Source organism: Genypterus blacodes, unplaced genomic scaffold (genome assembly GCF_046128005.1).
Source record: "Genypterus blacodes isolate CSIRO-AG114 ecotype Tasmania unplaced genomic scaffold, CSIRO-AGI_Gbla_v1 ptg000126l_1, whole genome shotgun sequence".
Taxonomy (NCBI): Eukaryota; Metazoa; Chordata; class Actinopteri; order Ophidiiformes; family Ophidiidae; genus Genypterus; species Genypterus blacodes.
In genome coordinates this window covers 66,243-92,500 of record NW_027466928.1, presented here as the reverse complement: position 1 = coordinate 92,500, position 26,258 = coordinate 66,243, and the positions used below count along the sequence as shown (strand labels likewise).

Below are 26,258 nucleotides of genomic sequence, written 5' to 3'. Positions count from 1 at the left end.
CACACACACACCTTTAGATTGAATGGATTCTCTTTTGTTCCCTTCTCTGTGTCTGTTTGTTAAATGTGAGTATTAGCATGTAAATATGAAACTCTCAGGTATAAAGGAGACACATCTATACTAAATGATGAGAATTCACTTCTGCATTAGAAGTCTTCTGTTTGAGCGACAGACAGGCTGAACAGAACCTGTCTGTCTGTTGTTTGTGATGATGTCATACATTAAATAGAAAAGTATAAATAAATCCATCTGCTGCTGTCACCATTACAGGGACAATAGGCAACACATCACAGGTCAAAGGTCAGAGGTCAGACATCCAGACAGACAGGACTGTGGAGCAAGACCCTAACCCTAACCCTATCCCACCAGCAGGAGGCGCTGCTGTCACATGATGTTTGCTAACGTTTCTCCATGCTGAAGCTGTGAACCCTTTCCAGCCCAGAGGGGTCAGGGTCAGGACTTCCTGCTTAAACACTCTCTATAGGAACTCAATCTGGCAGTCAGCATCTCATAGAATACATCGTTTCACTCAGGAGACCCACAGTGATACGTCCGGGACATTCAGTGAAGATGGGTCAGTGATGTTCTGGAGTTAGATGTTCTGCTGTCAGATGTTCTGGAGTCAGATGTTCTGCTGTCAGATGTTCTGCTGTCAGATGTTCTGCTGTCAGATGTGTGTGGTCACTCACTCACTCAGAGGTTCATGTTCAGGATGTGGATGGGTGGAGGATATGTGCTGCTCCTTGAGGGCTTCTCCTCTCTCTGCTATTCCTCCTCTCAGCCGGTGGAAGCGTGAGGGTCGGGGGTCGGCCTGGGTGAAGATTAGAGCAGGAAAGGGAGAGTGTTTGAATGTGCAGGACCTGCTGACCTCCTTCAGTCTGCACAAGCAAGAGATAAGAGGAGTCTTTACATTTATCGGGCAAACCTCAAGGGAACCTTAAGACATAAAGTGAAGACTCCATCCCAAAGCTGAGCACAGGGTTCATCCTCTGTGGAGCCTCAACACATTCAGATGAACACTTAGATGAGCCGGTTCATAGACAATATTGATGAGCTCATGACATTCCTTAAAGGGTGGAGCAGACAATCACACAGGAAGTGAAGTTTCAGAAATGAGAGGACTGCTGAGAACTACAAAATAAAACAGGAAATGATTTTAGATTTATTGATTGATTTTAACCAGAGAGAGACAGAGAGAGAGAGAGAGAGAGAGAGAGAGAGAGAGAGAGAGAGAGAGAGAGAGAGAGAGAGAGAGAGAGAGAGAGAGAGAGAGAGAGAGAGAGAGAGAAAGACAGACAGACAGACAGAGAGAGACAGAGAGACAGAAAGAGAGACAGAGAGAGAGACACACACAGAGACAGAAAGAGAGAGACAGAGCGAGAGAGAGACAGAGAGACAGACAGAGAATCAGAGACAGACAGACAGACAGAGAGACAGACAGAGACAGAGAGAGAGAGAGAGAGACAGAGAGAGAGAGAGACAGAGAGACAGAAAGAGAGAGACAGAGCGAGAGAGAGACAGAGAGAGAGAGAGAGAGACAGAGAGACATCAACATGTTTTCTAATGTAGATGTAATTGTGCCTGTAACCTTGATCTCTTCTGTGTATTCATTATTAACCATCTTCTTCATCTCCAGTCACTCTGAGCAGATCTGCTGTGTCCATCAGGTTCATCAGAACAAAGTGAACTTGTGGATGTGCTCTGGTATTTCCGAGGCGCGCGCACACGCACACGCACACACACACACACACACACACACACACACACACACACACACACACACACACGTCCATGACGAGCAGCAGCCAGGCTCCTTTACTATGAAACCTCCAAAACAATTGAATGGAAGGAAGCGGCTGCTGGTGGACTTTTCCTCTCCAGAAAGCTCACTTCCCTTCAACACTTCTCCTCTGCTCATCTGAACCTGGGAGACGCACCCAGTGTGGCAGAGGAACATGGAGCCACACGTTCTGCTTCTCTTCAGCCTTCTAGGGTTCTCCTCAGCATGTAAGTAGTGATGTGGTGTGACTGGAGCCAGGTTATTGATCAGGATTGTGACTTTAGAATGCTGACGGAGGAAATTCTGCCCAGGAAACAGAGGAGTTTGTCCTGTCTGTGTGTCGTCGCTCTACCAGTGAAATGTAGCTTCATGTGTCGCTCCTGTGTGAGGGTTTTAACACGATCCTGACTGATCAACACCCCACCACAGGAGAAGTATTCCTGAATGTGCTGATATGTGGAAGCCGATTCTTTAAAATATGAATTCAGAGAAAGTTTCCTTAAACAGTTCTTAGACTAATGTGAAACTAAAAGTTAAAAAAACTGAAACTGAAGCTTCACTTCTACTTTGGGCTCTGATGATTAAAGAGATCTATACAAATACAAGCTTTTCAAATTCATATCTGTGTGTATTTTGTAACTTTACTGAAAACAAAAGCACACACCATCTGTGTAAATGGATACTTATCCATAATCCATCAGAAACGCAGCTTCGTCAGACAGAACGGCAGCTTTTACTGTGTTGTTGATGTTTTTGGCTTGAATAAGAAAAACAGCAGAATTTTCACTCAAATAATGTATAAATTCATGATAAAGAAAAGAATATGTTATTATTTCCATGACTGTCTATAAGCTGATGTCAGGTTTGTGTGTTATGATGACTTTGAGCCGAGCGAGTGGAGAGGAAGCCCGGTCCATATCCACTCAAAGCAGGCGACTGAGCAAAGAGAGCAGCTCTGACTCTACCAGGTGTTACGGTCATTACCCAGGATACTTCAGCCTTCATTGTTGCCCAGATAGATTCAGATTCTTTGTGCGGTAGAAGAAATAGCACAGGGTCCTAAGGGCCCCAGGGGTCCCTAAGGGTCCCTAAAGGTCCCTAAGGCTCCATTCAAAGGCCAACAGATCTCAATGCAAAGTATCACCATAGAAAAACTCCAGCTGACGATGAAAAACTATTTTGGATATAATTTCCTAGAAACTCCTTCATTGTAATCTACTCTAAACCTGTGTGTGTGTGTGTGTGTGTGTGTGTGTGTGTGTGTGTGTGTGTGTGTGTGTGTGTGTGTGTGTGTGTGTGTTAGTATCAGGGCCTATCTTCTCTGTTTCTTAGAGACAAAGGTGATGAAGGGGAGATGTGCTGGATGAACTCTTCCTGTAAACATTAGTTTCACTCAGTCAACAGTATTTCTTTTACATTTGCGATATGAATATTGTGTGTGTACGTATACTGACCCACACTTGTGTCTCTGCAGCGGGCTTCCAGATCATGCACGGCCCCAAGAGGCTGTGCGTGTTAACCCACAAACAGATGGTCATCCTGGGCCGCTGCGACACCACCGACCCCGCCCAGCACTGGGAGTGGACGGGCGGCGGCAGGTTGAGCCACACCCAGTCCTCTGGGTGCTTGTGGGCCGACCCCAGCCCCGGCGTGCCGCGCCACGCCCGCCTCGTGGCCCTCAGCGGTTGCACCGACGCGCCTGCGTGGAAGTGCTACGGCACCATGGGGGAACTGGGACTGGCGGAGACTCCGATGTACCTGAAGAAACAGGGGCTCCGCCTGGTGATCCGAGCTGAGCCACAACATTCAAACTGGTTCAAATACGACGCATATGCAGGGAACTCAGCGAGTGATGTCATGACGTCTTTATGTCCAAACACAGGTGAGGGGAAATTAATGTTAATGTGGGATTACAATTCTGAAAACCTTTAAAGGTCATTTGAAGAGACTGAAGCTTTTACCAAATTCTTTTAACCAGAAACTAAACTAACTCAACTTTGGACCAATTTGACTTCACAGATCCTGTAGCTCAACCATGCATGAGAATATGAGCAAGTTCTTACTTAGAGAATATAAGAATAGGAGGGGAGGAGAACAAAGCAAAGTCACAACTTAAGCAACGAGTGAAAATGTTCTCCACTGTGAAAGGAAGCTGAAGGTTTTTAGTAAAACTAGCAAATCACAATGAATTGATAGACGATCAAAGAAGTCAAATTGATGAAATGTGGTGTATTGGTTTGATCCTATAGTGACACACATGTGCCTGACATCCATAATGTTGATGTCTTGGTTCTTGAGATCCATGATCTGGAAGCCAGGGGAGCTTTGCTCAGTGATTGATGTCAGGATAACACTCCTGAAACTGACTTCCCTCACACTGCTGCCAGGGTACAATTAAAGCTTCTCAGTCAGTCAGGAAGAGCGTCAGCAGTGTTCTTCCTGTCAGTGGTCATGATGCGTGATGTTGCTGTACAGCATGACCCTGCACACTGGGTACAACAGGATTTACCTCCTTATCCATCTACTGTGAAACAACCTTCCAATCCAGGATCAGCTTCATCTCAAACTTAATGGCTGTGTGTTTTTCTGTTATTCTGATTTGCACTCACACTGCACACATTTCCACTCCAGGAAAAAGCCCCCAGAGAGAAGTCAACAACAGTTTCCTCTGTTTCACAATGGGTTCCTTTAGTCCAAGAACAAACAGAGCGATCTCTCACATTCTCCTGTCCATTTAGATTGTAGAGAGGTCTTCTCGGCTGCTACCCTTCTGTCTGTCCTTTGGCCCTCTGTTCTTTACTCACTCGCCTGACAGCCAGAAGGTTGAGGTTTTAAACATCCAGCCAGGGTTTTTCATCGTGGAGTTTCTGTTCCACCTCTACCTACATGGCTTTGGGTTAAAGGCGTCTGCTACAGGAAGGAATTTAACTACCAGCAGGGCCTCTTGACATCTGACCTTTGCTTGAGAAGATAAAGTTGTTCTAGGTAACAGGACAGTACAGTAACTACCCCCCTTCCTGTTTTTTTTTTTCAAGTTAGTATTAGCCATATATAATAGAAAATACTATATATTGTCCAACCTATTTCCTTGATGATGAAGGATCTTTTGTTCCCAGCTAAGTGACTTGTGAGTGTGTGTCTCTTGTTCTTTTACAGACTGGACCCCCGTCTCTACCATGAGAGACTCATCCACACATAAACCACCAGGAAGCACAAGCACCATCTTCTCCGTTCAAACTCCAGCCATCACTGACACCAGTGAACACGTGTCAAATACAGCCAAGTCCCACAGGACCACCAGACAAGTGACATCATCAAAGGTCCACAGTACAATGGCCAACGGATTTGCAACATATGTGAATGATGTATTCAAACCTCGAACCAGGAGGTCAGTGACCACAGACTCCGGTCCCGGCTCCTCCACTTCAGTCACAGAGGTGTCACCAGTGAATGTTAGCCAGCCTCTCTCGTCCAGTCCGTCCGAGTCTGCGACCGATCCGTCCACGGACCCATCAGCGAGCGCTTCAACCAGAAATGCACTAGAGGTCAGGACTGAAGGTGAATCTCCATCAGCTTACCCGGGAGTCTCCACCTCCTCGCTTGGTGAGACCACCAAGTTGACTGCAACTCCAGCTGTGACTCTGGCTTCCTCTCTCTACGTTCCCTCAACTGAGTCACGTCTCCCCTCTGATGTCACATCTCCGGATGCTGGATCCAAAGCTACGTTTGGTCCGTCAGATGTTCCTGAAACAAAGTGGAACACAGCCATCACTCATACTCAACATTCACAGAGTAGCAGCAGTATACCAACTACCAACCTTTCACCTACATCTTCTTCATCTCCTCATGTGCCTTCAACCATAGAGCTTACATCAGAATCCACCATGGAGACAGAGCGCACCATAGCACCTCAAGCTCCGCCTACGTCACCCAAAACTATTGAACGTACCTCAGCCCCTCCCACGCTGTCTACAATCAATCCAATCCTCCCCTCGAGTGCCACAACTCCAAATGCTCCAACCGTGTCAGCAGGAGCTGCCGTGACCTCCGTACCTACGGCCGCACACGCCACCAGAACCAGAACCACTGCTCCAGAGACCACACCCACCATGTCCACACCCACTGCTACCAAGACCGTGTTCACTGCTACCGCAACCATGGCGGCTGAAATGAAAAGCACGACTGAAGCCACACCCACTACTCCAGAAACTCCACCCACCACAGCCAAAGCAACATCTGCTACTGAACTAAGCACAACTAAGGCCACCCTAAACCTGCTTGCTACCACGGCAACAACAAACACAACCACGCTGACCACGCCAAACATGACATCCAGGTCAACAACGATTCTTGGAGCAACTTCGACATTCCCAACCACCACCGCCGCCGCCACCACCACCCCTCCCCCTCCTCCAACAACTACTACAGCCCAGAGCACAACTCCAGAGTTAACAACCACTACAACAGTAAGTAACAATGTTGCCTTAAGTGTGTCTTCCTGTTTGTCATGTTATCAGCCTGTATCCTGTATTTCCTGATAACAAGGAAGTTCAATGAAACACACTTCTTTCTCTGTTTTGTATGAACTTGGCCTTCCAAATAAGTACACACTTGGAGCATTCCTAGTCTTGGTTTGGTTCTTCCTGCTTGTTCTGTATTGGCTGCAGCCTTCTGGACTGCTGGAGTTCAGTCGCAGCGTGATCCAAGACCATGTTGCATAAATATCTTTGAGCTGAACTGGACTGGATATGTTTCTGCGTAAAGAGAAGTTGTTGCCATCCTGCTTGTTGCCTCAGCAGCATAAGTGACAGTGTTCTGGTTCTGGTTCTGGTTCAGGTTCAGTGTGTCTAAGAGCTTAGGTCAGATCAGGGTTAAGACAAGGCCTGGACCTGTCTCACCTCCTCTCTCCCCTCCTGTTCTCCACAGGTGAGAGAGTAAAAAAACACTTGGTGCCATTTGGTGAAATGAATGTTTCTCTTCTTTAATAGATCAAACTCATAGGACTGTGCAGTGAACAGTTAGATGGAGCGATGCTGGGCTTTGAGCGATGCTGGGCTTTGATGAGATCCCAGTCCCAGAAGTGAACTGGTCTATAATTAGAGCTCAGCCTCTGGTGCTGGATCTAAGGCCGCTTCCTGCTGGGACATCCATCGCTCTGGTTCAACCATAACAATAGCTGATGCTGCCCTAATTGATTGTGCAGTTTGATGCTAAAGGTCAGCAGAGAAAGTCCAAGGCAGGCAGGAAGGAAAGAAGGGCGGAGGGCCGGGGGGCCGGGCTGCAGAGGGGCTGCCTGCCTCTGTTCCACTGGAGTGAAAGTTGAAAATAGATGATTGATCCCTCAGACTCAAGTGTGGAGGGGAAGAGATGATGAGAGGAATATTCACATTTTAAACTTTTCATTCATCATCTAACATCAGCAGCGTGTCGGCAGTTGGACTCGGTGCTGCAGGTTGTTGGGGGCTTGTGTGAGACTCTAGGGGCTCCTGTGGGACTCTGAGGGCTCCCGTGGGACTCTGGGGGCTCCTGTGGGACTCTGAGGGCTCCTGTGGGACTCTAGGGGCTCGTGTGGGACTCTGAGGGCCCGTGTGGGACTCTGAGGGCTCGTGTGGGACTCTAGGGGCTCGTGTGGGACTCTGAGGGATCCTGTGGGACTCTGAGGGCTCGTGTGGGACTCTTGGGGCTCGTGTGGGACTCTGAGGGCTCGTGTGGGACTTTGAGGGCTCGTGTGGGACTCTAGGGGCTCGTGTGGGACTCTGAGGGCTCCTGTGGGACTCTGAGGGCTCGTGTGGGACTCTGAGGGCTCGTGTGGGACTCTAGGGGCTTGTGTGGGACTCTGAGGGCTCCTGTGGGACTCTGAGGGCTCCTGCGGGACTCTGGGGGCTCCTGCGGGACTCTGGGGGCTCCTGTGGGACTCTAGGGGCTCGTGTGGGACTCTGGGGGCTTTGGCAACAGTTTGATGCTGCGGACGGCGCCAAGCTAAGGCTCGCGTCCCCCGTTCGGGTCCTTGTGAAGCGCTGACTCGTTATCTTCCAATCGCACATCCTCGTTATGACATCACAGCTGAACATCTACGCCACATGTGTGTTACTAATTGACCGGACGGATTTAAACCAACGACCGCGATGCTCAGATGCGTGACGTGTTATGTGACCGTGTGTTTCCTGTGGCGCGTACAGGAGGTGAGCTCAGACTCGTGCTCTCCTCTGAAGGCATCTAAAGCGCTTTGTGTTGACGGCGGCGCCTCGTTTCAGGTGCGGAGCTGCCGCGTCAACATCACGCACACCCGCGCCACCTGTCACTCCGCGGCCCTCATCCTCTCCACGACCGGACCGGCCTGCAACTTCACGCTGTTTAATGACAGCACCGGGACCGAGGGCGGCGCCTGCGAGCCGCACGGAGAGAACGAGTTCGTGTGTGAGCAGCGAGACCTGCAGCCCGGGACCGAGTACCGTTTAACCGTGAGAGCCCAAAGCGACGGAGAGGAGAGGAGCAGCGCGGCGGTGCGCACAGGTGAGGAGGGATTAAGATGTTATACATTATATTATATCATATTATCAACCTGAAACCACAAATGTGCCCTCTGGACTCTGAGCAGCTGTTTCTCTCTGTGGACCTCTAAGTTTAGACAGGAAATGAAATGGAACACACAAAGTTTGATGTATTCTTCTCTTTTTAAAGTAGCTGTGTAATAAGCAGGATAAGGTTTTGTCATAAACCCTGACTGGTTGATCAGGACCCCAGGCTGAGGGCTCACGTCAGACTGATGAAGTTGAGCTGCTTCATCACAGTGACATCATGAAGCAGTGTGATGGAGACTCTATGTTCTCCTCCTAGCTAAATGCTTTCTTTGCATCCTTTAGCATTGCCAAGGCCACAGCGTCTCTCCTGTTGGCCCAGAGCCTTCTGGCCTCTGGTCAGTCGGGGCTGGGGCCTGAGACTCTGTGAGGCTGCACAGCAGAGCTCAGTAACAATGGCCTCCATCTAATCTTAAGTGTTTGTTTCCAGACACATCTCCTCCTCTGGCCTCAGCCACTTCCCGCCTCTCATTGTTCCTCTGGAGCGGCGGATGCAGGAGGCCTTCACTCTGTTTGTTTGTGTAGAGCACAGAGATTAGACTGAGAGGTCTCACAGGCCAACATGGATCTGGTTTACCTACAGAGGTGAAGCTGAAGAGACCAGCAGAGAGGATGAGCTTATGACATTATGACTTTATATTATAGTTCAGCCTCTGATAAACATCTGAACAAAAAGCTGAGGCCAGATTAGTGATTGATCTGTAGTCTGCTTCATCTAGACCTCACATAATGAAGCTCAAGTCTCCATCTTGTCTTTGAGATCTGGATGTCCTGCCAACCAGATTCCTCAGGCAGGCCTCATTAAGGTCAGAGTTCAGGGCTGAACTCTAGGTGGGGCGTGTTCGTCCCGTCCCGTCCGGCCCCGCCCCTCTTTCCTGTCTGGGCTCACAGTAGTTTGACACATACAGGTCTCACTAAGCGCCGCATTCTTTAAGCTACCAAAACAATCTTATCCACCTCCTCCATCGCTGGCCTTCACCTGGAACACAAAGACCGGACGCACACACGCACACACACACACACAGACCTTCCATGTTGTGTAACTTACTTACACATCATTCTGCTGCGGTGCAGACGAGCGCTCATGTGACTTTAAACATGTTTGCACCGTTTGACATGATATCCTGAAGCTCAGCCGTTATAGTCCAGTAAATACAAACCATTTAAAGCTACAGGAGCCTAACCTTTAACCTTTAACCTTTAGCTGAGCTCCTCCTTCACTCCTGATGTAATCCATCAGCTGATGTCTGTAGCGTGTTGAGGGAAACCTCTTCTTCATAATAATGTATGTGTATGTAACATGGGCGCCTCCTCCCCTCTGTAGACCCGGTCAGCCCTGCGTGGGTCCAGCTGGACCGGGTCCAGCAGGCCCAACACAAGGCCCCGGCTCCCCTCCAGACCGGCACCTCGGCTCTGCGGGTGGTTTGGCCGCGCTCGCCCGGCCATGTGGACTGGTATGACCTCACCTTGGAGGACAGCGGCTCCGGGTCCAGCTTCAGGACCCGGGTCATGGGAACTGCGGCTCCCCAGTCCGGCTTCAGCGCCCTCACCGCCGGTACCGTCTACACTCTCAGTCTGGTGGCAACAGCAGGGGACAAAAGAGCTCCGCCTGTCCGCACCACCGCCGCTACAGGTGAGGAGTCCAGGTCCAACAGGAGCCTGAAGCTCTGAAGCTCTGGTTCAGGTCCAGATCATCTCACAGCATGTAAACACACTGGTGTGTAACCCTGGGACAGATGATTGTGTGCATAAGTGCAGGAAGTGTGTATAGATGTCACACACACACGCACACGCACACACACACACACACACACACACACACACACACACACACACACACACACATACACACACACACACACACACACACACACACACACACACACACACACACACACAGTATATGAAGTATAGAGCTCCTTGTATGGTTGATCTAAAGAGCTGCTGGAGCCTCAAACCTCAACAAAAACATTAGAATCAAATCTTTTTTTTAAGTAAAGTACAAAATCCCTGAACATTGTTAAATGTTTAAACTAAATATTCTAATGTCTGATAAATCTTACTTCTTCCTCCTTCCTGGTTGATTTCTTCTCCCCCCCCCCCCCCCAGCTCCCTCCTCTGCCACCGGCCTGCAGGTGGCGTCCTCCTCTTCCTCAAACAGCCTCAGCGTCTCCTGGCAGGCCGGGCCGGGCAGACGTGATCTCTTCAGGGTTCTGCTGAGGGACCGGGATGAGATTCTGGTGAGGAACATCAGCGTACAGAACACCCAGACCTCAGCGGTGCTGGACCGCCTGCGGCCTGGGACCCTGTACACCGTCACCGTGGTAACAGAAGCTGCGGGCCTGCAGAACTCAGCATCCAAAGCGGCTGTGACAGGTAAATAAAGTGTTCAACCAAGGAGAGGAGACTGATCTACAGGAAAGTGATACAAAGTGTGTAACAGCACAAAGTGTGTAACAGCACAAAGTGTGTAACAGCACAAAGTGTGTAACAGGACAAAGTGTGTGACAGGACAAAGTGTGTAACAGGACAAAGTGTGTAACAGCACAAAGTGTGTAACAGGACAAAGTGTGTAACAGCACAAAGTGTGTAACAGCACAAAGTGTGTGACAGGACAAAGTGTGTGACAGGACAAAGTGTGTGACAGGACAAAGTGTGTGACAGCACAAAGTGTGTAACAGCACAAAGTGTGTGACAGCACAAAGTGTGTGACAGGACAAAGTGTGTAAGAGTAAACACAAGGGGCGACAAAGTGAGTAACTAAAGGTTGAATGAAGGCGGAGGAGCAGCAGAGCAGTGATGTCATGAACACACTGAGGCTGAAGCACCTTTATAGAATTTGAGCTCGTGTCTGGTTGAACTCTTTCCCCTCCTGAGTTCTGAGTGGTCCCCTCACTCCGCTGCTCTTCAGTTGGACTTTCCAGCGCCGCCCTGTCCCGTCCTCTCCCACAGTCTCATGTTTCCATGGTATTTTCAGAGCCGTGCCCCGCCCTTCCTCTGTGTGCAGCTCTGCCCGTCAGCTCTATCTGTGCCGCTGCTCTGTTTGCACCTGAGGAACGTTCCAGAAGTCCAAACACTCTTACTCATCCAAACAGCTGTGCATCAAACATGACACAGACCCGCTTAGTTCAATCTCACCATTTAAGTTTGAAGCACGTCTCCATGGAAACGCAGCCATCCGCACATTCCTTCACCTGGAAGTAAAAGGAATGGAAACAATGAAGAGAAAGTGAAGCGGCGTGAAAACAAAGAGGATGAACCTGAAGTTACCAGGAGCTGAATGATGATGATGATGATGATGATGATGATGATGCTGGCTTCATGCTCCTCACTCACTCATCTGAGCTCTGCCTCTTCCTCCCTCAGGTCCAGCAGCCGTGTCAGACCTCAAGCTGGACAACAACGGAAGCTCAGATTGGCTGACGGCTTCCTGGGCGTCGCCTGAAGGGGGCGTCGATGCTTACCTGGTCACCCTGTCCGCTCTGGGATCGGCCCCCCAGGAGCGCCGGCTGGCTCCCAATAACACCCGGGTCCTCTTCCAGGGACTGACTCCTGGGCGTCGCTACCAGCTGTCCGTCAGAAGCGCAGCTGGAGGAAAGACCGCCGAGGCCCGGACCAGCGGGAGGACGGGTACGTGTTCGGCCCAGACGACCCGGCTGTGTTCAGTTTAATCATTGAACGTGTAAACTCAGTATCCCTGTTCCCCTGTGGTGGCTCAGTCCCCCAGCAGGTGACCGGGCTCTCCATGTGGGCCCTCGCTGATGGCAGAACCCTGAGGTTGACCTGGTCGCCCCCCAGAGGAGAGTGGGAGAAGTACACCCTCCTGCTGTGGAACGCTTCAGCACCGCTGGTGAACGAGACCGTCAGCAAACTGGCTCGACAGTACTCCTTTCCCGTCCTGGGTCTGGGCCTGGTACCGGGCCGGCTCTACAGGGCAGAGGTCACGGTGCACAGTGGCCTTCTGGGAAACACGGCACAGTGCCAGGGACGACTGGGTGAGACGCTTGATTTGATTCTGGTCAGACGTGACTCCTGTCACTCTCTTTTGATTGAACTTTGATGATCTAAACGTTTGGTCTCTTTCATTCTAAATGGTCAAAGAGGATAGTAAGGAATGATGTCAGCCTCTGCTCCTTCCTCCTCCAGCCCCTCAGCAGGTCCAGCGTCTGCTCCTCCACCACACTGATGAGACCTCCCTGAGTGTGCTGTGGACTCCTCCTGCAGGAGAGTGGGACAGCTTGACTGCAGTCCTCAGACTGATGGACCCGCTCAGGGTCCTGGCTCAGAGGGTCCTGACCTGGGAGGCCAGGGAGTGCAGCTTCAGAGACCTGTCGCCCGGACACGTCTACACCATCACCGTGACGACTAACAGCGGCAACCTGAGCGCCTCGGCCTCGGTGATGGGATGGACCAGTGAGTGTGTTTGTCTGCTTAGGACTGAAACGTGTTGGACTCGATGAGTAGGAGTGTGGCACTGAGCTCAGACTCACGGGGAGATTCTAGTATTTGATATGTGGTTTCAGTGTAGTTAGTGAGTGTCTGTCTCCTCTCAGCTCCTGCTCAGGTCACCCAGCTGCAGGTGTCTAATGGCGGCAGCACAGAAGGCCTCCAGACTGAGTGGGAACGCGCCGCGGGGAACCGGGACTCTTACCGCGTGCTGCTGGTCCACGACAGCAGCGTGATCAAGAACCAGAGCGTGGCAGGCGACACCACGGGCCTCAGCTTCCAGGGCCTGAGGCCGGGCGCCCTCTACAGGGTGGTGCTGACCACCGTCAGGGCCGGACACGCCTCCAGGCAGACGGTGGCAGAGGGGCGCACTGGTAAAGCTCTCTCTCTCTGTTAACATGATGTCCAACACCGCACCAGAACACCACACCACATGACCTCTGATGACCTCACCACCTGGGAAACATTACATAGAACTAATAAAGCTGCACTTCTCTTCCTCAGGTGATAAACTAACAGTAATCACGTTAAAAGTGCATGAAAGACTGATGGCTCTCTGTGGCCAGCGTGTGTGTGTGTGTGTGTGTGTGTGTGTGTGTGTGTGTGTGTGTGTGTGTGTGTGTGTGTGTGTGTGTGAAACCTGGAGGATATTATTGAAAACTGTTATCTGATGCAACAGGAATTTGCCAGGAATTTTCAGGAAGAGTCGATCACACAACAAAAAAGGCGTCCAGGTCGGTCTATGAAAGACTTCCTGTCAGGAGCGGGGGGGGGGGGGGGACAGGATGAGGTTCACCACTGCATTGTTGAATTCCAACACCAGAGCTTTTCCTGCTGCTGGGAAAGATTTGAAGCTCATTCTGTAAATGACAGAGAGTTTAAATGATCAAAGACGTTTCTCTCTAATCCGTCACCTTGATAACCTGACTGATCTTTATATATTGATTAGTTTAGGAGATATTTATGGAAATCAATACTGTTGTGGATGGAGCAGCTCCATTCAAACTGATCCAGATCGTACCGGTCCAGATCCAGTGGTGTTCTGGTTTGAAGGCCGGCCTGTCTTTAGCCTCTGCTGCCATCTAGTGGCAGCCTGACGCATCAACTCTGTGATCCAGATCAATATTGATCACAAATCAATGACTGAAGTGAAGATCTCATTCATATCTGTCAACACACACACACACACACACACACACACACACAAAGAAGCACTGAGTTATTCTGTTAACTATTTAACTACTAATTCTTGACCTCTCCGTCTCTCTCCGTCTCTCTGTCTCTCTCCGTCTGTCTCCGTCTCTCAGTCCCAGCTGCAGTTGGTGAAGTAACAGTCAGCAACAACGGCCGCAAGGACTTCCTGAGCGTGTCGTGGCGTCCGGCGGCGGGGGATGTGGACAGCTACCTGGTCACGCTGCGGGACCAGGAGAGGACGGTTCACACGATGGCCGTCTCCAAGTCCAGTCCAGAGTGTGTGTTTAACTCACTGGTGTCCGGACGCCTCTACAACATCTCCATCGCCTCCCGCAGCGGCGTCTACGAGAATCACACAGTGGTCCAGGAGCGAACACGTGAGCGTGCACGTCACAGGCCTCAGGCTGAGGTAAAGGTAACGTTATGATCTCACACACAGCTGAGCCTCTGTCTTCTCCCTCAGAGCCGTCCAGTGTGCAGAACCCCACAGCGACCCACGCGGCCCGGGACGACTACCTGAGAGTGTACTGGAGACACGCCGACGGAGACTTTGACTTCTACCAGGTGGTCATCAAGCACAACAACATCTTCCACCAGAACAAGACGGTGCCCAGGACGCAGAACGAGTGTGTGTTCAGCGGCCTGGTGCCCGGCCGCCTCTACACGGTGGTGGTGAGCACCTGGAGCGGAGACTACGAGACCAGCGACTCCACCCACGGCAGGACATGTGAGTGACCTTTGACCCTCTGACACTCCAAAAACCTGAACAGACAAAGGAAAGATGAACACATGTAAACTTCACATCGTGTCCCGCTCGCCCGACCCTTCGTCGTACTAACCGCAGCACCTCTCAGTCCCAGCAGCGGTCCGGGCCTTGGCGCTGGCCGGGCGGGGCACGGAGGACCTCAGGGTGACGTGGTCGGCGGCTCCGGGGGACGTGGACCACTACGAGGTCCAGCTGCTGTTTAACGATATGAAGGTGTTCCCTCCCATCACGCTGGGCAGCGGCGTGGGGGAGTGTGTCCTGTCCTCCCTCACCCCAGGGAGGCTCTACAAGATCCTGGTCTCCACCTTCAGCGGCCCCAACCAGCAAGCCCGGTTCATAGAGGGGCGGACAGGTCAGGCTCACGGGTCACACTGAGGTCATACAGAAAGGCTGCAGAGACAGAAGAACAGTCCGGGTCTTGATCCAAACGCTCCCTCCCTCTCTTTGTCCCCTCAGTGCCCAGTAAAGTCAAGAACATTCACGTTAGCAACAACGGTGAGAGCAGCAGTCTGAAGGTGAGCTGGACGCCGGGCCAGGGCGACGTGGACGGTTACTCCGTCTTCCTGTACAGACAGAGCCGCCGGCTGGACGCCCGGCCCGTCCTCAAGCACCAGAACGAGGTGAGCTTTGGCTCTCTGCAGCCGGGCCAGCAGTACAGCGTCACGGTCCAGTCCGTCAGCGGAGACCTGACCAACAACAACACAGCCGCCGGACGCACAGGTCAGCCTCGCACCGTCTCAGTCTGTTTGGGCCTAGTGGTCATTGAAGGAACTGCACTGCTGAGCTGACACATGTTGCCCTGCGTGATTATACACAGAGAGGGGAGAGAAGGGTCACGTGTGTGTGTGTGTGTGTGTTCTGTCCCCTTGTCCCTCTCCAGTCCCCTCCTCAGTGACGGGCCTGCAGGCTGACAGCAGCCACACCACCTGCTGCCTGCAGGTGGCGTGGCAGGAGGCGCTGGGCGTGGCAGACGGCTACAGTCTGCAGCTGCTGGACGACAGAGGCGGCCTGGTGGCAAACTCCTCTCAGCCGTCCGGACGCACACAGTACAGGTTTGAGAGCCTGACCCCGGGGAAGAGGTACCGGGTCCTGGTCCAGACCACCAGCGGGGGGGTCCACAGCCTGGGAGTCAGCACGGAGGCCCGCACACGTAGGAGCTTCTCTTTACATCCTGGCTGTGTGTTTGTCATGTTCAGCTCCGAGTCTATCAGAGTCAGACTGCAGCTTCTTACTGCTGTGACCTCACTGCCCTGGGACAGGAAGGGGAGATTAGAGGTCAGGTTAGGGTTAAAACTCTAAGAAGAGGAGGCTCTAAACCTTCATATCTATATGTTTAAATACACACACATACAACACACAAACATAAACAACTTAGGTCAGGACTCAGTCACAAACATTCTTAACTCAAACTGAAACACCACCACACACACACACACACATATACACACTCACACGCACACACACACACATACACACTCACTCATACCCTCACACACACGTCAGAAGCAGCACATCACAGTGTTGGATATCTCCTCTCCAAATAGTAAGAGGATGATTCACGGTATTTGTCTCTTCTCTCTTCCTGTGCCGTGTTTGTGTTTGTGTCTCCACAAGCTTCGTTTGTCCTTCAGTTGTTTATCATTTAAAGGTGGCGCTGTTGTCAGAGTGGAGGCAGGTTGTCCGGTGTTCATGAGTGAAAACACTCACAGGTGTAGCTCCGGGTCCAGAGCGGGTCTGGTTCTGTTCGTGCTGAGGCGGGTTTAGGCTCCTTTAAGTGTCTGAATGAGTTCATCTGTGCAGTGACTGGAGAAGTCAAGAGGCTCCATGAATGAAGCTAACTGGAGCCTGAAGCTAACGAGCTAACTTTGCTTTACTGTACGGAGACTTACACGACTATTTACCTCCGGAAAAATATGGTTACATCTCATCTCATCTCTTGGTTGAAGGTTCGCGCCCTTCAGTCACGGCTAACTAGCTAAGGTGTGGACAGTCTAAAGGTGTACAGCGCTGTGATTGGCTGGTTCATGTGACTGCGTTGGATTCAGCGCATGCGCCACTAAGGAAAACAAACAGCCGGTAAACATTGAGTGACAGATCAGGGGGATTTAAATAAGTCTGTACATTTAAACCCCTGAAACATGAGAGAGAGCCGGGGAAGCTCCCGCTCCGACACGCGATCTTCTTCGCTCTTCTTTTCTTGGTCGATACTTCCGCTTCTCCTCTGGAACTTTACTTTCACTGTAAGTTTACGCGTTACATTCAAATCAACTTAGACATATTCATCATTCCTTGGTTTGTGTCTTTGGTTATGAATACCACATTATAACATCCATATCAATATGATATGTAACAATTAAACACATAAACAAATCAATACGAAACACAAATACTGATTAAGTGACAGATTGGTGGAATGATTAACAAACAAACGCGTTCATTTCTAACTGAATTCTACTCAATCTGACTTCTGACTCTGTTAAACACTGATCAGATTATTTTATGAAATGAAAACTGAGTTTATACTCAGCAGAGAAATGTATCAGACACAGATAGTTAGGCCATCAGAAGGTGCAATGTCAGGTATTGTCTTGGTGACGCTCCCTCCTCCTCCTCTTCCTCTCAGGCCCTGCAGCAGTCACTGACCTGTCCATCAAAGCCAACACCACCAGCAGCCTGTCCTTCCACTGGTCACCACCAGAGGGAGAGTTTGAGGCCTATGACATCTTCCTGTACAAGGGGGACGACACGCTGCAGGAGCGGCGCCTGGGCCAGACCAGCACCCAGCAGTGCTCCTTCCAGGGCCTCAGACCAGGAGCTCCATACAAGATGGTCCTGCTGACACGCAGCGGAGAGCAGACCAACGACACTGCCATCTGGGCCAGGACCGGTGAGGGAGAGAGAGAGGGGGCGGGGTCATGACAGTTACATATCACTAAATAAGAACACAACATGATTTACTCACATCAGCATCTCTCATATATTTTCCCTGAACATTTCTTTATTGGTGTGTTTTTCTGACAGTCACATGGTTGCCACGACGACATTTTTCACATTTTGACAGACTAGAATTGTTTAATAAGAAGCTGTAACCTTCTGACCATTTGGCTCCGCCTCCTCCTCAGTCCCAGCTGCAGTGTCGTATCTAAAGGCCCAGACTGGAAACCAGTCAGACGCTCTGATGGTGAGCTGGGCCGGGTCCAGCGGCGAGCTGAGCGGGTACGTGCTGTCCCTCTACAACCCCGACGGCTCCCAGCAGGCCCAGGAGCAGCTGGGCTCAGAGGTCACAGAGTTTGTGTTCTCCCACCTGGTACCCGGGCGGCTCTACCGGGCCGTGGTGCTCAGCTGCAGCGGCGAGCTCACCAACAGGGCCGGCACACTGGGCAGGACCGGTGAGACACACACACTCAACTCACACACACTTCTCAACAGTGCAGCAATATCATGGGATTTCAGATGATTGATTGATTGATTTACAGATGTATAGAAGTCTCTGAGTGAATAGTGTGATTGGAGGAGGTTGATGCTGATAACAACACTTTGATCACTCCTCCTCTGCCTCCTTCAGCACCCAAACCTCCCACCTCCTTCTTGTTTGGCGGGGTGACCAACACCTCCCTGGAGATCACCTGGAGCGGCCCCGTCGGCTCAGACTATGACGACTTTGACCTGCAGTGGACGCCTCAGGACCAACTGTCCGTCATCGACCCGTACCACACACGCACCTCCGGCAGCCGCATCCTGAGGGGAATGTACCCGGGACGGATGTACAACTTCAGTCTACGCACTGTCAGCGGGGCCACAGTGTCTGGGCCCCCCACGACATACAGCTGGCCCATCCACAAGAGCATCCGCACCAGTAGGTGGAGAGGAGATCGAGCGTTATAAAGACTTTTAACATTATCTTTAGGCCATAGACAGCCATACTGTTGGTCCTGTGTTAACACAGGGTCACCACTAGATGGTAGCAGAGACTAAGGACAGTACAGACAACATTCAAACCAACTCACTACCATTGGATCTGGATCAGTAGGACCTGGATCAGTAGGATCTGGATCAGTAGGACCTGGATCTGTAGGACCTGGATCTGTAGGACCTGGATCAGTGGGATCTGGATCAGTAGGATCTGAATCAGTAGGATCTGGATCAGGAGGACCTGGATCTGTAGGACCTGGATCAGTAGGATCAGGATCTGGTGGTCCCTCAGTCCTCTTCAGATAGGAGCTCTGTGTCTCCAGGCAGAGCTGAGTGTCTAGCAGAGCTACAAACATCACCTAGCAGCATCATGGAGCTGAGATGATTGAGTGAAGGACAAACAGGCTGAATGGAAAAGAACAGTTCCACCATGTCTATGTGTGTTCCTAATGTTGCCTTCATGTCTCGTCCTCCTCCAGAACCAGAGCCGGTTCACAGCCTCCACTGCCGCCCCCAGAGCTCCACTTCCATTTCCTGCTCCTGGGGTTCCCCGGAGGCCGACTATGACTCCTACACCATCGAGTGCCTCCACCACGACTCCCAAATCCTGGTCTATTCCCGGCGCACCGGCCGCGACTCCAGCGTGTACCTCATCACCCAGCTGGAGCCCCACAAACGCTACACCGTCTCTGTCAAGGCCATTTCTGACAGCATGACCAGCGAGGCGGCCCAGGACAGCGTGGTCACCATGATCGACCGTGAGTGAAGCCCCTATGTGGGATCTGTCTCAGCTTCTTCAGCTTCAGTCTAACAGAAGGAATCCAGACTCTGCTCCACTCTGGTGAACATCTACTCCTCTTCCTTCAGGTCCGCCCGTTCCTCCTCTGAGCACCCGGGTCAGTGACAGAGCCGCCGTGGCCACCAAGTCCTCCATCCTCTTCAAGTTCAACTGCAGCTGGTTCAGTGACGTCAACGGAGCCGTCAAGTTCTTCACTGTGGTGGTGACAGAGTCAGAAGGTACCGGGCCACCAGCATCATCTCATTGATTCACTTCCATCATCCTTATTTAATAGTTTCTTCATTTTCACTGGAACATGCATGTCTTCAGCCTTTTGTCTTGATCTTCCTCCTTCCTCTTGACCCATGAAGATGTGGAGAACATGCAGCCGGAGCAGCAGCACCCGCTGCCCTCCTACCTGGACTATAAATCCAACAGCTCCGTTAAGTCCTACCAGACCAGCTTCTTCTCCAGCCACTGTGCCGAGGGCCCAGACAGCAGCGCACAGAGCTTTGAGATGGAGGTGGGGACTGGGACGGACCGACTGGGAGGGACCTGTGACCACCAAGACAGAGACCTGGACCCCGAGAGTGGGAGAGACAAGAGCCTGTTCTGTGACGGGCCACTCAAACCCAAAACTGCTTACAGGTGCTGATGATGACCTCATGCATGCGTCTACATACACACAGCTGACATGTTTCAGGCACTCCTTATATGGATATATGTGTTTCCTGTTATCTCATTAATGAAGTCTAGAGCTGTTACAGTGTTGAATGGTCTCAAATCAATCAACCACGGCTCCACTGAGCCAATCAACAGAAAGCCACAGTCTTCAGACAAACAGAATGATGAGGGTTTCATCTCTGGATCCATCTGAACAGGCTCTGGTCCTGATCAGGTGTGGCTCTGCTTGTGTCCATACTGACTGCTCCGCTTGCTGTGTGCTCTGTCCTCCAGGCTCAGTGTCCGAGCATTCACTCAGCTGTTCGATGAGGAGAAGAACGGCGTCAGCATCACGTCCCCTCTGTTCACAGACACATACATGTCCCTCCCTGTGGTCACTGAGGCTGGTGAGTTCAGTCTGGAGAGAGAGAGAGAGAGAGAGAGAGAGAGAGAGAGAGAGAGAGAGAGACAGAGAGAGAGGGAGGGAGAGAGAGAGAGAGAGAGAGAGAGACAGAGAGACAGACAGAGAGAGAGAGAGAGAGAGACAGAGAGACAGACAGAGAGAGAGAGAGAGAGAGAGAGAGAGAGAGAGAGAGAGAGAGACGGAGAGAGGGAGAGAGAGAGAGAGAGAGAGAGAGAGACAGAGAGAGAGAGAGGCCTGCCTAGATTTATTTATAAAACACATCAAATAAAGTCTGAGGGGCGACAGCGGGCGGCTCACAGGAGCTGGAGTGTGTATGAGAGGGTGAGGATCAGATTATTGAGTTTAGCTGAGGTTTTGTTCTCTCTGCTCCTCCAGAGCCTCTGAGTGGCGTCATCGAAGGCATTAGTGCCGGCATGTTCCTCATCGCCATGATGGTGGGCATCACCGCTCTGCTCGTCTGCAGACAGAAGGCTCGCAAAGTGTGAGTATCCATAAACATACGGCCGTCTGTCCGGCTCTATGTACACAGTTTACATTGGGATGTTTCAGAAGCTTCAACTGATGAGCAGAGGTTGACTCACAGCGGTGCAGTGTGGATTAGAGTGGAACCTTCTCCCGGCACACAACACAAAAGGGTTTCACACCACACACGTCTGCCGGGTTGTCCCTGAGCAAGGCAGCTCACCGGCTGTTCTAGACGGCAGTCACACTGAAGGCGTGTGAAAGTGCCACTGTTGACTGAATACATAAAGGCCCTAAATATGTTTCAGCAGTGTCCAGGAGAGACCGGAAGTACGGATGAGTGTGAGGAGAGAGAAACCCACCTCAGCAGTACACATGGGGGTCAGAGGGTAAGAACACACAATAATACTCACATATAGACTAACATGCCTGTCACACACTCACACTCTTCCTCATACTGGTAAGACTGTCACACTGTAATTCACTCTATTAGAGAAAATACCAGTAGCATTTGTCACGTCTTCATCTCTTACTTCTAGTATTTCCTTGTACTAATAAATATTGTAGGCGTAACTCTTCATCCAAACAAACTGCATGTTAGATTGTGTGATGTTGTATTATGTGGCTGTGATTAAGAAAACAGATTTTGTCTTTGGCTTTGATTTTGTTTGCTCATCCTGAATGATTTGTCTCGATGGGCCAGACAATCAAGGCGCGCAAAACCTTTAATTAAAGAGGTATTAAAGATTGATACCGCTCCCTTTTCCCTCTGGGTTCATGCACTCAGCTCATTGTGTTGCTCTGCTCCTTGTGGGTCACACATACCACAATTTCAATGGATAATTCAATAACGCGTAGGTGCGACTCGTACAACTTGTTGCACAGTGTGTACACGGGTTATGGCAATGAAAATACAGTTGAACATACTTTATATTGTCACAGGATCTTCCACACAATAAAGGTTCCATCATGCGTGCGTTACTGAACACTACACTCAGACAGCTGTTATTCATTATCATGGCAGAGCTCTAACATCTCTGCCTCCTTTTACAGCAACCGTCGCATTTCAAGGTAAGTCCTTTGTCCTCCTGTAATCTGTGAGCTGCTTTTGTTGTTCTTGTCTGTTTGTCTTGGATTTGTTTGAACGTTCTGTCTGGATCCTGCAGTCCCATTAAGATCAACCACTTTGAGTCTCACTACGCCAAACTTCAGGCCGACTCCAACTATCTGCTGTCAGAGGAGTACGAGGTGAGAGGCGTCACAGTCACACAGAGAGGTTCTGTGTGAGGCCTTTAAAGGGCAGCGATCAAACAAAAACAACATACATATTTACACATTTGGACTAAGAAAAGGGAGTGAGAGTCTGATTGTCTCCTATCTTTAACAACTTATTTTAGTTTTTGGTGTGATTTTATTTTATTTTATTTTATGTAATAACTTCCACATTATAAAATGAAAATGAAGAATCAAAGCTCAGTTAGATCCATTTTGGCTCTAAGATCAAAGAGTCTCCTGTGCTTTAAAGGTAAAAAGATTATAAATGATTTGTTGCTGTATCTAAATGACTCACTTCTATTTTGATACACAATATTTTCAGAATGTTGGTTATAAAGAAACCCTAAATACAAAACTAGTTTGTGTGATTTCGTTACGATCTAAAGAGGGATTGTTGAAATGCATTCTGGGAGATGCAGGAAAACATAAACAAAGCGTGTTTAAGAGAGGAAGAGTGTCTGAGGTGAAACGTGTTGAGTTCAACCAGGAGCTGCTGCAGAATTCAACCTGTGGTCCATTATGAGATCAGCCCGCTGTGTTGTTCTGTTGTCAGGACCTGAAGGACGTGGGTCGGAACCAGCCTCTGGACACGGCGCTCCTGCCTGAGAACCGCGGCAAGAACCGATACAACAACATCCTTCCCTGTGAGTGGGAGGCAGTTACTTACACACATAAATATGGAGTGATTAGGAGAGATTACACTGGGGCTGGGAGGCCACACCCCTTCTAGTTTGGCAGCCTTCACATTACCCAGCAGCACATCCAGTATTTATGTGGCAAGCGTCTTACTCAACCTCTCTTATTTATCTCCTATTCAGATGACTCAACGCGGGTGAAGCTCTCCTACGTGGATGATGATCCCTCCTCTGACTACATCAACGCCAGCTACATTCCTGTAAGCTCTCTGATGCCTTCAGACGTGTCAGCTTTCACAATATGGAAACAAAAACCAACAATACTTTAGGATCAAGCAGAGTGAAGATTCTGTCTTCATAGGACAGAGTGGATCACTTCAAAATGACTTGAAATACGTTTGAACCACTTCATCCTGATTATTCTCTAAAATGGCCTTTAAGAGGCTTTTAAGTTCAAAACAGAACAAAATATTTCAAATGTGACTGAAAACCTGCTTCTTCCAACACTAACTGAAGCTTCTAAGTAGTGAGCTCGTCCAATGCCAGATGCCTTCATGCCTCCACCCTAACACCATCTAGTCTGACTTTAGGTGACTTATTCATAATCACATTTCAAAAATCTATTATTGATGAAGAATTTAAAATGTGTGCAGCAGAGTTGAAGGGGTTAATGCAGTGGGTATGGACACAGCAGATCCTTATTTATATGAACAGCTCTATGAAGTTTGAGGCTCTTAACTCTTAACAAACATGGCCACGTCATAAAGTCGTATTCTGTACGTCTCCGTCTGCTTCAGGGTAACAACTTCCGTCGGGAATACGTTGCCACCCAGGGTCCTCTCCCAGGAACCAAAGATGACTTCTGGAAAATGGTGTGGGAGCAGAACGTCCACAACGTGGTCATGGTCACCCAGTGTGTGGAGAAAGGCAGGGTGGGTAGAAGAGGCTGGGCTTCACCAGAGTGAGGAGCCTTTTGCTTTGTTTCCATCTCTAAGTGAGCTCACCGGCCACAAAGGCACTATAAAGGGGAAACCAGCCTAGACTGGTGAGCAGGGACAAAGGTAGCAGTTACTGATGTGTGGAGCTGCTCAGCTGAAGCTCAGCAGGATGTTTCATGTTGACGTTCTATCACATATGGTTGACCTTCACTCCTATCTTTCCTCATGTCCAGGTGAAGTGTGACCACTACTGGCCCTTTGACCAGGATCCTCTCTACTACGGTGACCTCATCGTTCAGATGATCTCAGAGTCGGTTCTTCCTGAGTGGACCATTAGAGAGTTCAAGATCTGCAGCGTATGTTGGGATTACAAGAGTTTGATTTAGAAAATAAGGGAAACAACCTCAAAAGGAAACCATGTTGCCTTTAAGTCAGATTGATATTGTAAAGCAGCTGTTGTGATGCTGATGTGGACCCCTCCCTCCCTCTGTGTGTGTGTGTGTGTGTGTGTGTGTCAGGAGGAGCAGCTGAGTTACACCAGGCTGGTGCGGCAGTTTCACTACACGGTGTGGCCCGATCACGGGGTGCCAGAGACCACACAGTCCCTCATCCAGTTTGTCCGCACGGTCCGTGACTACATCAACAGGACCCCTGGATCTGGACCCACTGCAGCCCACTGCAGGTAAGGACCCAGAAGAACTTTCTCTGCCTAAAAGCTGCTCATGTAGCAACTCAGACCTCATTTGGAAGCAAAGAGACTTATTGACCCAAACCACCAGCAGAACATTCAGATTAGCATCGCTGCTATTCTCCGCTTTACTCAAACTGGGGAGGAACATGAGTGACAGCCTTGTTGGTCATTATGATTGAGGTTCTGCTGCTGCACGCTTTAAAGTCAGCAGTGTGTCTTCACAGGCTGGAAGCTCCAATATTAGTTCAGTTTGGCTCAAGACAGATCAGTTAAGTCACCGAGTCACTCCTGGAGAAGATCAATCTCACACAGCTTCAACTCAAAAGATCTGTAGGTGATTCCTTTGATGCACTAATGACCAGACTGGTTGGTGTGAACTCTCCCTCCCTCTCTCTCTCCCTCCCTCCCTCCCAGTGCTGGTGTGGGCCGCACAGGGACCTTCATCACTCTGGACCGCGTGCTGCAGCAGCTGGACACCAAGGACACGGTGGACATCTACGGCGCCGTGTTTGACCTGCGCCTCCACAGATCCCACATGGTGCAGACTGAGGTACGGACAAGACACAAGTGGGACAACTTGGAATCCTGAACGCTCATAATGCAAACACACAAACTGGAGATGGAGCTGAAACACTCTGAATGGATGTTATAATAGTTCTTTAGCTCCACTCAGAACAGTTCAGCCGTCACTGATTATAGATCGATGTGTGAGTTAATGTGGGCAGATGTTGTGTGTTCATTGTGGCTCCATGCGTCGCCCCCTCCCAGTGCCAGTATGCGTACCTTCACCAGTGTGTGCGTGATGTGCTGCGGGCCAGGAAGCTGCGCAGTGAGCAGGAGAACCTTCTCTACCCCATCTACGAGAACGTGAGCCACTGTGCCCAGAGAGGTAACGTGACCTTCATCACCTGCTTCCTCTCAGACCTTAGACTGACTCATCACAAATCACTGATCCTCTCTCCTTTGTTGTGTTTTTGGCCCACAGATTCGCTGTACACCAGACATTAATGATTGTATTGACTACTGAACAAGGATCTAATGATCTAATGATCTCATGATCACCTTGTCCTTCTCTATGCTGAGCACTCCAGGGACTAAAGGCAATTTTATTTTTATATTAATGTTTATATTTTCATCACCAAATATATTCAAATAGAGAAACTATATGATTATTTAAGATGAACTTCAACAGAATTGTATATACTTCCATCATAACTGTATGTATTTGTATAGATGTTGCTCTGTTTGTTTTTTAATGATGTGATAAGCTACAATATTTGCACAATATTTGCTGTAACAATGTACAAAACAAAGCTGATCAAATCTCTACTTGACTGGACCTGAATGTGGGTTCAGATCAGTGATTCATGGTGACTCAGAGGAGCTCAGACCTCCAGGCAGCACTGAGGTTAGCTGTCTATACAGCCAATCAAACTGAGCAGTCATTCTGTCAAACACATGGCATCAGCGTCCAGGGTCTGTAGAGCCTTTAGGAGAGTGAGCCCTTAGTGTTTCATTGTGCTGATAAACTTTACATTTGTCTGAACTAAATCCACATCAGTGTGTATGTGATGTTTGTGTTCACTCTGATGTATGAATATGACACTTGTGCATGTTAACACACTTACCTGCTCACACATGTACATCCTCCCATCATGACGCATCATTGTGTAATAAAGCCGTGGTTGTGTTCTCCAGCTACATTCTTCTTCTTCT

At 49.9% G+C, this 26,258-nt stretch overlaps 1 protein-coding gene across 2 annotated transcripts; it reads left to right on the top strand.

Moving 5' to 3' along the window:
• The first annotated feature begins 1,897 nt into the window (after positions 1-1,897).
• Positions 1,898-26,247, top strand: ptprbl (protein tyrosine phosphatase receptor type B, like). 2 transcript variants are annotated; one of them, XM_076162651.1, is made up of 34 exons: positions 1,898-2,007; positions 3,255-3,662; positions 4,937-6,246; positions 8,035-8,293; positions 9,683-9,991; positions 10,468-10,734; positions 11,725-11,988; positions 12,078-12,353; positions 12,505-12,771; positions 12,912-13,178; positions 14,112-14,375; positions 14,462-14,725; positions 14,853-15,116; positions 15,221-15,484; positions 15,645-15,914; positions 17,388-17,651; positions 17,887-18,153; positions 18,330-18,620; positions 19,156-19,434; positions 19,544-19,693; positions 19,826-20,102; positions 20,412-20,524; positions 20,917-21,022; positions 21,315-21,392; positions 22,057-22,074; positions 22,170-22,251; positions 22,832-22,922; positions 23,097-23,173; positions 23,711-23,845; positions 24,085-24,207; positions 24,370-24,533; positions 24,957-25,092; positions 25,311-25,431; positions 25,528-26,247. In XM_076162651.1, exons 1-34 carry the CDS (start codon positions 1,956-1,958, stop codon positions 25,548-25,550), a joined length of 7,800 nt encoding a protein of 2,599 aa, XP_076018766.1. In that variant the 5' UTR covers positions 1,898-1,955; the 3' UTR covers positions 25,551-26,247. The 2 variants fall into 2 exon arrangements, with proteins under 2 accessions (XP_076018766.1, XP_076018765.1); XM_076162650.1 differs by having other exon boundaries at positions 21,312-21,392.
• Positions 26,248-26,258: the final 11 nt, after the last annotated feature.

Coding starts and splice junctions, on each gene's coding strand:
- ptprbl (XM_076162650.1), top strand. CDS start 1,956: ATGGAGCCACACGTTCTGCTTCTCTTCAGCCTTCTAGGGTTCTCCTCA. Junction 19,694..19,825: donor GGTGGTGACAGAGTCAGAAG/GTACCGGGCCAC, acceptor TGACCCATGAAG/ATGTGGAGAACATGCAGCCG. Junction 20,103..20,411: donor AAACCCAAAACTGCTTACAG/GTGCTGATGATG, acceptor TCTGTCCTCCAG/GCTCAGTGTCCGAGCATTCA.